General features: G+C 51.8%; 1 protein-coding gene and 1 pseudogene across 1 annotated transcript; one reads left to right on the forward strand and one right to left on the reverse strand.

Annotated features, from left to right (window-relative positions):
- Positions 1-3,836: 3,836 nt before the first annotated feature.
- On the reverse strand, positions 3,837-6,691 carry LOC120646492 (annotated as a pseudogene).
- Positions 6,692-10,027: 3,336 nt separating this feature from the next.
- LOC120646494 (E3 ubiquitin-protein ligase RDUF1-like) lies at positions 10,028-10,378 on the forward strand. Its single transcript, XM_039923051.1, has one exon. It carries the CDS (start codon positions 10,028-10,030, stop codon positions 10,376-10,378), a length of 351 nt encoding a protein of 116 aa, XP_039778985.1.
- The last annotated feature ends 1,185 nt before the right edge of the window (positions 10,379-11,563 follow it).

An 11,563-nucleotide genomic window follows, 5' to 3' on the forward strand; every position in this document is an offset into this window, starting at 1 on the left:
CGCCCTCCGATGCCCTTTAAGGGGAGGAATCCTCAAAGGAGGGAGGGCCGGCGATAGGAGCACGAGGAGATCCAAGAGAGGGGACCATGGTCTCGCAACCCGGCATTTGGGGAGACGATGGAATCAAGGATCCTGTACGGTGACGAAGGAAAGATCTTGGCAGCAACCACAAATCACCTAGCAGCTTGTGCAAATATCATGGGAAAGAGGTCGAACACAGTTGGTCAGCATTGATTTGGAGGTAGATGAATTCCAAGCTGTGAGAGGATCTCCAAAAGCGACGCCTTCAACAAGGTAACGACATCATAGATGCCGCCATCGCCCACCCAGAGACAGGTTGGGTTTTCACCCGGAGATCGGAACACAGCATGGTCGCAAGGAGTTCCTGAACAACACCTCCAAGGAGGAAGATGAAGCATGAGGGCGCCATTGCTGTCGGCACCGGCATTGAGCTGAGCATGGTTTTCACCTAGGAAACTCCAAGACAGTCGTGTACCTCAACATGAAGGCACCAGCGAACCAGGTTCGGCACAAATGGCGCGACACAGTCCTCTGTAGAGACGAGGAGAGGCCCTACGAGCATGCCAGCCGGGTCACGCCTGGAGCAGCCGCCGTCACCGCGCCAGGCGCCGCCGACACCTGCGCCACCGCCTGTCGCCGCAGCACCATGTGGCCAGCCAGAGGGAGAGCCGGACTCGGCCAAGGTCTCTGGATAGCCACTGCCAAGCACGGCAAGGAGGTGGAGGAGTGGCAGTGGTGTGGAGGGCGGGGACCACTGTGAGCCTCCCCGTTGATGGCAAGGCAGGTCCCCAGGAGGCCGGATCCGGCCAAGAGGACAGCACGGGGGAAGGCGCACCGCTCACGGAGTCGCGAAGAGGGCGGATCTGGGCGCCAGAGCCAAGGCGCCGGAGCCAACACAGCCAGCCACAGGGCCGTCACGCCCCGACGGCGGCCTAGAACCAGCCCCGAGGGCGCCGGATCCGGCCCCCAGGTCGCCGGAACAACAGCCCCGGACTGCCGGCACCAATCCTAACGCTGCCGGCGGTAACCAGGGGCGGGAGCCCCACGGGGCCGATGGGAGAAGCCCCGCCGCCGCCTTCCCGGCAAGCACACGGACTTCCGGTGCCTTGCTCCGGCGGCGGCGAGGCGAGAAGGAGGCCGGGAGGGGGATTGGCGGCGGTGGGCGGTGGGGCACCGCCCGAGTCGCCCCCCTGGGAGACGACGCAGGGGGGAGTATCCTCTCGCGGTAATTCAAATTGAGCAAACTTGATTCTTTAAATCTTACGTTTGAAAATATGCTAATAAATCTCTGGAATTAATTCAGTGGCTGAATTGTGCTCATTATCATAGCATAGGACATTCCTATCTTACATCTTCATCCTCTGAATTACTTGTTCTTCTATGACATCCTCTTCTTTGATATCTAACCGGAAGAACACAGACACTAATAAAAAGGTTTATGTTTATGTTTAGGCCTTCAAGGATGATGGCATCAACAAATAATAACGTAAGAGTTACTTAAAGTAGAGGTCTATATCCATTGTTCCAAGTCTATGAATGTGATCCATACTTATCTTGAGACTATGCAGATATATAGGGACTGGATCAAATTAAATAGATTTAAAATGTGCTGAAGAGTGAAGACGCTAATCATTCTAACAACAGAGTAATCAGCGTAAACAGCAATTGCATGAAGGGAATTGGCAGTTGGCGTACATCCTGTCAATGAAATAGTAACAGTGTCATATCAGTTGGCACTCCAAGACAGTAGCATAGATAGAAGAAGGCAAAAGAAAAACAACATTCGCTGAATAATTGAAGTCCTTTTGTTTCTGCAGCTATTTCATCAGGATTATACAGAAAAACTATTAGCATGTTGTGAATTCTATATTGGACACAATTAATTTGCCATACAGAAAAACAATCCACATCATTTCCCTTAGGCATGGTCTTCTATGCCTGGTTGGCCGCTGTTAGAGTACATTAGGCAACTCCAGATATGGTAGTTTATGATTGATGTAATCCCGTGATAGCATTCCTTATCTCTAGGTGAGGTGCCTTGCCCTCCAAGCCTTGTACTCCTATATATACCGCCCAAGAGGCTCATTGCAATACGATCGACCGCATTATACGCATCCTATTCTCCTACATGGCATCAGACGCCTAGGTTACGAGATACTAACCCTAGCCGCGCTACCGCTTCCGCTGCACCCGCGCGCCCCCGGGGAGATCGAGATTGATCTCCGCCGGGGGCAGCGCCCTCCTAGGATGCGCCGCGGATCCCTCTGATCCGCGCCGCCGTCGTTGTCCACAAGCAGCAGGAGGGTTGACCTCTACCGTGGCCGTGGCCGCGTCGCTCGTCGGCATCGTCATGGCCCCGCCTTGGGCCGCCGCCGCCTCTGTGTTGTCGTCCCCGGCCCCGCTCACGGCTTCCCCACCCCTTCCGCGCCTCAGGCCAGTCCCCCTCCCAGCGCCGCCGCCGCCGCACGACAGCGCGCGTGCGCGGCTGCCGAGGGGGAGGAGCCCCTCCCAGTGCCGCCGCACGGCCTGCGCACCGCACGCGTGCGCGGCTGGAGGGGAGGAGCCAAGACCGCGCCGTCGGGCGGACGGGCCGCAGCATCGCCGGTCGACGTCGCTGTCGGGCCGCCGCGTCGTGGGCTCCGCCCCACCGCCCTTTCCTCGCCGGCTACCTCCCCTGCGCCATCGGCCGCCGCCCTTCCTCCCCCAGCGCCGCCTCTGCTTCTCGAGAAGACGTGGCTGCGGGGGCGGATCTTGGCCTGACGATCGGAGGAGAGCCGCTCGGGTTTTCCAATCTCCTCTGTTTTCTCTGTCCCGTGTTGACCACGCGGGGAAGAGACAAGGAGGAGAGAGGAATTCGCTACGGCACCCGAGATTGTACCCGGAGGTCACCCTGTTGCTGCTGTGTGTTTTTCTTAGGTTTTTTCCCGATTCGTTATCGGGTTTGCGTCGCCCTGCCGTTCGTCGCCGTTCATCGTCGACACTCCCGAAGGACGAGGTTATTGTTGCGCCCTCCAGGCTGCAGCAACGACGTTCGTGATCAAACCACCCTACCGGTGTCTTCGCCTTTTCAGGCGGTGGCGCCACTCGCCGCCGGTCTTTGTCAAGCAGGCGCTCGATCCGCCTCCGTGCCTCCAGCCTTTCTCACGCGGACATCGCCGCCGATGTTCCTGAAGGAAGATGTCGTCGCCACCCCTGATCTGAGCGCGACACTTGCTGCAACCTGCGCCGTCGCCACCCCTGTCCTGAGCGTGACCTAAGTTGCAAACCGCGCTGTCTACCATCGTCATCTGCCGCACCGTCCTGCTACTATCTTCGGCAAGAAGCTGCTGAGTTTGTGTACTCGAGCACCTCGACGACGCTTCGACCCACGCCCCCTCCACGGCTTCGACCACATCCACCTCGACTTCGGCTACTACGGCACTAAAGGGCTATCATCTGCATGAGTCTCCAGTCAAAGCTTTTGCACCGGCATTCCGACTGCAGGGGGGATACGTCTCCATTGTTCTCCAGTCTGACCGTTCGTGTCGCTACCGCTACAACTGCGGGGGGATGTTAGAGTATATTAGGCAACTCCAGATATGGTAGTTTAGAATTGATGTAATCCCGTGATAGCCTTCCTTATTTCTAGGTGAGGTGCCTTGCCCTCCAAGCCTTGTACTCCTATATATACCGTCCAAGGGGCTCATTGCAATACGATCGACCGCATTATACGCATCCTACCTTCCTACAGCCGCGCTGGGAGCGCACTCTACTGCTATCTAATCGCCTCAAGGATCAAGAGGTCCAGATCATATATTTTATCACCGTGAGTGCAGGGTATCTTCACAAACAAGCAACAAAATGTAGAGACTTAACTGCTGCCAGTTAATTTGTAAATTGATTCTGCTGTAATGCTTAAAGATAATTTTACCTAGAGATAAACACTTAACTGCACCAACACAGCAGCATTTCTCTAGAGAAAAACAAATGGGACAACAGAACATCATAAGTAAATTAGAGTACGGGACATGAATAATCAGTTCAACAAATTAAGATGTACCATTTAGATGTATCAGCACTGTTGAGAATTTGATTCATTGAACACAACACTCATTTATTGACATCCACATGAAAATGATACTTTTCAGGTAGGGATTTTGCATGGTGCCGATATTCCTCCCTCGAGAAAACTGATATTAGCAAGGAAGTAGTGGATGCCTCAAGTGAGAAGTTCATCTCATCAATTTTGGAGAGGTAAGCCCCAGCCCTCTCTATCTCACCTATACGCATCAGCCTCCTAACAAAATAATTTATCATACATGAGTCTGGAGTGCATCCACTCTTTTTCATTGCTAAAAATAGATTGTCAGACTCTTCTAGTAACCCTTCTTTAATGAGATTTTGTATCATTAAGCGATAGGTCACAACATTTGGGACTAAACCATGGGCAGAGATAGCAGCAAACATATCCATAGCATCTTCCTTTCTGCCACTTTTAAGCAAAGCATCAATCATAATGGTGAAGGTAATGATGTTAAGTTGAAAATCCTTAGAACATAGACTCTGAAATAATTTAAATGCCTCATCAACACAATTATTTTTGCAAAAAACCATTCAGAATTATGTTGTACGTGTAAATGTCCAGCTGCATTCCACTTTTGATCATATTGAGATAGTGTTCTTTTGCTTCAGAAAACTTCCCAGACCGAAATAAACCCTGAAGTATCGTGTTATAAGTGACAATTCCAGGCCTAACTTCATTGCTTAACATTTCTCTGAATAGTCTAATTGCATCATCTATCATGCCAGCTCTACAGTAGCCATGAAGCAAAGTATTATAAGAAATGGCATTTGGTTTCAAGCCAACTCGAACCATATCATCAAGTAACTTCATAGCTTCCTTCATTCTACCAGCTAAGCAGTGGCCATCCATTAATACAGTATATGAGATAACATTAGGCCTCACACCTACACGTACCATTAAGTCAAGGAGACTCTGGGCTTCCTTTACCCGTCCTTCTCTGCAAAGGTTACACATTATAGTGTTGAAGAACGTGGCATTGGGATGGATCCCTTGATTCAGCATTTCAGAAAATAATTCCCCGACCTTCTCCCATTTGTCAACAGCATATGAGATAACATTAGGCCTCACACCTACACGTACCATTAAGTCAAGGAGACTCTGGGCTTCCTTTACCCGTCCTTCTCTGCAAAGGTTACACATTATAGTGTTGAAGAAAGTGGCATTGGGATGGATCCCTTGATTCAGCATTTCAGAAAATAATTCCCCAACCTTCTCCCATCTGTCAACAGTGCACAATCCATAAACTAGTGAGCTAAAAACAACGATATTAGGAGTCACCCTTTCATTGATCATCTGACTGAATTTAAGCATAGCCTCATCCACTCTTCCCAACTTGCAAAGTGCATCGATTATTGCTGCATAGTTGACTGCATCAGGACTTAACCCATGCTGCCTCATTCGGTCAAAGATATGCATTGCCTCATTTATCATACCACCTTTAGCATACACACAAAGAATTAAATTGAAGGTGTGATGATCAGGTGAAATACCATTTCCTGCCATCAAATCCAAGAGATCATGGATATCAGAAAGAGCTCCTTTGGTAGCATACCCATTGAGCAGAGTGTTATATGTAATTGCATTAGGTTTTGGGCCCTTTTCAATCATAGAATCAAAAATCTTTCTAGCCTCTGCATCTTCCATTCTTGCAATAATAGTCAAGCAGCAAACTACAAGTGACGACATCTGGCTGATGACCATGTGCGGACATTTCTCTGAGCATTTGAACCACCTCTTTCCCCTGCCCTGAAGAGCAATATCCATGGATAAGACAAGTATATGTTCACTTGTCTGGCTTAACGCCTTTATGAATCATCTGCTGAAGGACACCTTTGGCCCTGTCAACCGCTTGAGCTTTGCACAGGCCATCAATGACTGTGTTATAGATCACAACAAGATCACAACAGTTAGAAAAATCCCCCGGTCATCCATTTCACGAAATAGGTTATAAGCTTTGTCCACCTGCCCATCTCTAAACAAGCCATTGATGGCGGTGTTGTACGACACAACATCTGGTGGGCAGCTACCACCGCCATCATCTGCCATCATGTGGAGCAGCTCGAGTGCCTCCTCAGCTCTCTTTTCGTCGCATAAACCCTTTAGAACTGTGTTGTATGAAACTACATTTGGCGTGCAGCCAAACTCAAGCATTGGTCGGCTCAATATCTCCATGGCCTCACCCACCCTCTTTGCGTCACAGAGACCTTTGAGAAGCGGACTGATGACTGTGCCCACCCTCCAGCCCGTCTTGAGGACGAGGCCGATGGAGGCGAAACCAAGCTCCAGACGTCCCATGCGGCAGAAGCAACCAATGAGGATGTTGTAGGAGAACCCATCGAGAGCCACCTTGTTTGTGGAGGCACGGGCCATCTGGTTGAAGAGGGAGACGACGAGTGCGGAGGTTGAGGAGCCCCTTCTCTGGGCGCGAGAGACGACGGTGAGGATCTTGTTGATGGCGTGAACCGAGGCGGGCCTGGCGACCAGGAGCAATTCGTCGAACAGCTTGACGGCGTCATCGAGGCCGAGGCTTCCCGAGCGGACGCGGGCAGAGATGGCGCGCTCCAGCTCTAAGCATCGGTCGCGCGCGGCGCTCACGCGGAGCGACATGCCGACGGCGACGGGGCACGGTTAGTGGCCCGGCGAGGAGACAGACGGGCGGCCCTGCATCCGCCTCCGGGTCGGTGGGGGCGGCGGAGCAGCGCGTGCTGCGGCGTGGAGTGGGCGAGGGTTGGAATTGGAATGCGACTGGCGGCGGCCGTCCGACGCGACGTGACGAACAGGGGCGACGGAAACAGATGGGAGTTTGAGAGAGGCCATGGGCCCAGGGGCGTGTGTGATGGCGGGCCCACGGTTGCTGTCTCTGCCTTCTGCCCTTTGTTTTGTAGGAGTATTTGTTTGATGAAAGATAAAGATTTCTAAATTCTAAATAACACTCGGATGGGTGGGATTGTTTCAGGATTTGTGTTGTTTTCTTCTTTGCTGATTTCTTTTGAAAGATGATGATTTGTTTGCTGATGATCCGGGCGGAGCGGCGGGCCAACCGGCCGGCCGTCGTTTGGCGCCGCTGTTCTGGCGCGCAGGAGCAGCGAGAGGGAACTGGTTCTGCTGGGGTCAGGGGTTGTGCGAGCGTTCGCCGCCATTGATGTGGCATGTACTGCGGCGCCGGCGCGGCGCCCAGTTGACGCCGCCGAAGAACGGTGCCGCTTGATGGCCGCTGGAGGCGGCGCTCAGGATGGACGCCAAGTTCGAGCATCTAGGCCTCAGCAGAGACACGAACTGATTCAGTTCTTCGCGTTTTGATCGTTCTGAGATTTCAGTTTTGCAATAGCTGGAGTTCAGGACACAGCAACTGACCTTCCCATTGCTTGTTTGTCTTTTTTGTTGGATCCAGACCAAAAATAAATCAGGCAAGAAATATGTGCGCAACAAACAATAATACGACTGTGAATTAAAGCTACTAATACACAGCAATTTTTCAGGTTTGCTTGTACTAGTTGTTTTGTTCTTCATACAGGACAAAATGAAACGGTGCAAACACTACATTTTGAGTTGTATACCTGTAGCACCAATGCTCGTTAAAGTTGTCTTTGGACTACAAATACGACAGCAAGTAGTCTGAACTGAAGAATTTCTGAATTTGTGTTGCTATCCTCCTCCTCATCAGATCTAAACCAATGACAGTTAGAGTTCTCTTTGGACTACCAATGCGACAACATCAGCATCAGAAAAGTGCGACAACATGCAGTCTACTCTGAACTGAAGATTTGGTGGAGTTAACCTTTCCATCATTACATATTCAGATCTACGCTATGTGAAATGTAATGTCTCACTGGAGATAAAGGCATTGAAATCTGATGAACCATGTACTTTAAAGAGAGGTTTCAGAGTTCAGTTCATGTGAACAGACTGAATATTTTAGAACAATGGAGGTTCTAACTTTTTCCTGATTGCACTCTGAATATCTTTGGCGTTCCATTTTTTTACCTGTCTTGTTTCGATTACTTGAAGTTCAGTAGTAAACAATTTCAGGTACAAATTTCTGAATATTCCTATTTACTGAAAACTCTGAATATCGCAATGTTTGAACCAGCATCTTAGACTAATTCATGTCTCCTGAACCCAGAGTTAAAACAACAAACAAGTAATTGCAAGTCACTTGCTGTATATTTTCTTCCTACGTGTGTTGCCTCGAGCTATTGCAAAACTGAAATACAAGAACGTTGAAAGCAAAATTAAAAACTGGTCAAAACTTTGGTCGCCATCCCATTCTCTTTAGAATTCCGCCAAGAGCGTAGTCTCTCTTTCCTTTGTGCTTTCTTTTTTTTTTGCGTAAATCATGGCTCTTGACAACCGGGTCTTTGTGTTTCTTCAAGAAAAACTTGTCAATTTCTTTAAGCTGAGTGTAACATTTGTCAATAAAAGGCACGCAGCAGAACAAACCTGTAAAAGAAACATCCGCATCGAAGAAGAGGATGATGGCTCAATGAATTCTTTCTTCAGGCCTGGTTCCTATCTCTGACGGAGCAAGTCAATTCCAACAGCAAAGGATACCAATTCCTAACAATCCAAGCAGTCCGAATTGTTTAGCGTGAAAAAAATAGAGTCTTCAGGGATCAGTCAGAGGGAGTCCGGCCCAACGGCTGATGGGCGAACTACATGACGAAGCGTCGAAGCCGTGCTATGGATGACTGGCAGTGAGCCATCAATGGGTGCCGGCAATGATCCGGGTTTTCACTTTCCAGACAAATAAACTGCATCACTGCACACATATTACCATACATTTGTGACGACGAAGAACGAGTTGGAGCAACGCCTTGTATCTACTTACTAGTACTAGCAAGTCACCAAGAACCAAAGATAATACAAGTGATGGAAGATAGCAGTACAATTCCAAGGTCATGCTTGGAGCACGAGATCGTCTACGGCAAGGAGATCGGCGGCGAGCCACAGTGCGAATTAAGCGGCAGAGGCCAAGGCCTCCTCACGCGCCGCCTGGACGGAGAACGACGCCGACCCCGCGACGGCACTGAGCGCGACACGCGAACGCCCGTCGGCAGGCGCGCCGCGGCCAGGGGTACGGTGGCGGACCAGCAGAGCCAAGGGAACGGAGACCATGGCGGACGCATGCTGTAGCAGCGGCGGGGAGCTCCCAAGGAGGCCCAAGTGGACGACCGAGACGCGGCGGCGCTCCGGCAAGCTGCAGAAGGCGACCCAGGGGGCGGACGCCGCGGACGATACCTCAAATACCGTCCGCCGGGTGGACGGTATTTCAAATACCGTCCACCCCTGGTTCCTGCTGTCCGTTTGATCAGGATTGTGCGGCTGAGATAATTCGAAAATCGCTCTCTATTTTACCTCCTTTCCCCTTCCCTCGCCATCCCCGGCTCCCCGCGACGAGACGGCCACGCGTCGCGCCGGCGACGGCGAGCCCGGTGCGCCGCCGGTGCGAGGCTCGAGATGGCGCGCATCCACAGAACGGGCTGCTCGACGGAGCAGCCGCGAGTCCTCTGCACGGCAGCGCCTGCTCATGGCTGCGTCGGGCCGTCCTTGCTGTGTCCGAGGGCACCGCCGTCGCCGTCGCCGTCTCTGTTCATGGAGGAGAGAGCGCGGCGCACACAGTTCAGCTGAACAACGATGCATCTGAAACGCAGGAGAGCGGCGCCTCCGGCCTTCCGTGCCTGAGCTCGCCGCCGCAGCGTGCGCACTCCTCCTCCACCTCGCGGCTCGAATCCTTGTCCACCCGTCGGAGCACGAGCAGGGGCGCGCACCGTGCACGTACGCGCTGCCAGTGCAGATGGAGGTGGCGCGTGCGCCGGGAGGTTTCCTGATGCCGCATAACATGTACCACGAGAGGCGGCCTGCGGCGGCGACAGGAGGAGGATCTGGACCCCGCCGCACCCGCATCATGCGCACCGCGCCCCACGAGTTCTACGGCGGCACGACATGGACGTCGACGACGACGGCTCGGCGCCCGCTTCTTTCACCGCGTGGTTGGCAAGCAGCCGGTTCGGCGGCATGCCGGCCGCGGCCAGCGCCGTGGCGGGCCTGCCGGAGACGACGGTGTCCACGGGCGGCGACGGCGAGGAGACCTGCAGCGCGGTGTGCCTGGAGGGGTACGCGGCCGGCGACGCGCTGAGGACGATGCCGTGCGCGCACGCGTTCCACGGGGAGTGCATCGTGCAGTGGCTCTCGGTCAGCAGCTTCTGCCCGCTCTGCCGCTTCAAGCTGCCCACCCAGGCGGAGGAGGACGCCGTCGCCGCCCAACACCAACAGCCGGCAAGCCAGCTGGGATAGATGATGACTAGTATCTGTGACGTGCACGCGTGATTTTTTGCAAGACTACTACTAGATGGCTTAGTTGATGCAAAAGTGCGTTGATTTGATTCCTTGCTTGTTCATTCGACCGCGCGCTTACGGCGGTGCTGATGCTTCCAGTTGAAAGTTGTAGCTTATCTTGGAAGCAGAACAGCTTCAAATTTCTTGTTGAGTGGTACTACAGATTTCATATTGTATCAAGCTGCATCCCTCCTTTTGTCGCCCATTTGTTGAGTACTATTTTTCTCGTTGAGTGAAAGTGGGTGAAGTGGTTTTATCATGAGATGCTGTGTGCGGCCGGCTTTGTGCTGTTTGCGTACCTATTATTTTGATCATTCAGGCTTCGATTGCCAGCCAAGTTCAGATAGTCTTTTTTTTTTGAGATAGATGTTCAGATATTGTCTTGCACTTCTGACGACGTGATTAAACTGTCATATTGTTGACCAAGCAACTGCAATGAGTATCCTTACCCCTGGAGCTAGCAGGGAGTTGGTGGTGATCAAGGAGAACATGGATGGGTAGGGCAGAATTAAGTTCTGGTTTGTCACTTGGGGTAAAAGGGAAGAGGACAATCATTGGCATATAACATCTACCTCTATCTGCATCATGCAATGCAACGAGCAGAAGTAACTAGTAGCAGGTAGGAATTGGTAGACAATGAGCAGATCAATCTGAAGCACTATACGGAGCTCACAACATTCATTCTCAGAGTAGTTTTACTTGGTTCAACGGCATGCCGTTGCGGCGCTGCGACATGCTCTTCCGGGTCTTTAGCGTATAACTCTGTCAGTCATGTCATGCAGGGCTTAGTCCATGCTTGCGTGGTTCCTTCATTCATCTAATAATGCTTGTGTGGTTAGCTTGTTGTACGGTACCTCAGGAATCAGGATAAATTCAGCCAAGCATGGATGTGAGCGGTGGAGACTGAAGAAGGAACTGGCCGGAATGCATGGCCTGGCAAAATGAAGAATCTGCTGTCAGACGCCGACTGAACGGCGGCTACTGCGAATCGTTGAGGAGAAACATGAGCTCTGGACTGGATCACTTCTCGCTGCCAAGAATCCAATCCAAGATGCTTGCTCAAAGGATACGGGTTCCTTATTACTCCCTCGGCAATTATTTCTATGGGAAATTATTGGAGCAATATTGCTGCTCTATATTATT

The sequence above is a fragment of the Panicum virgatum genome, chromosome 8K, assembly GCF_016808335.1.
Source record: "Panicum virgatum strain AP13 chromosome 8K, P.virgatum_v5, whole genome shotgun sequence".
Classification (NCBI taxonomy): domain Eukaryota; kingdom Viridiplantae; phylum Streptophyta; class Magnoliopsida; order Poales; family Poaceae; genus Panicum; species Panicum virgatum.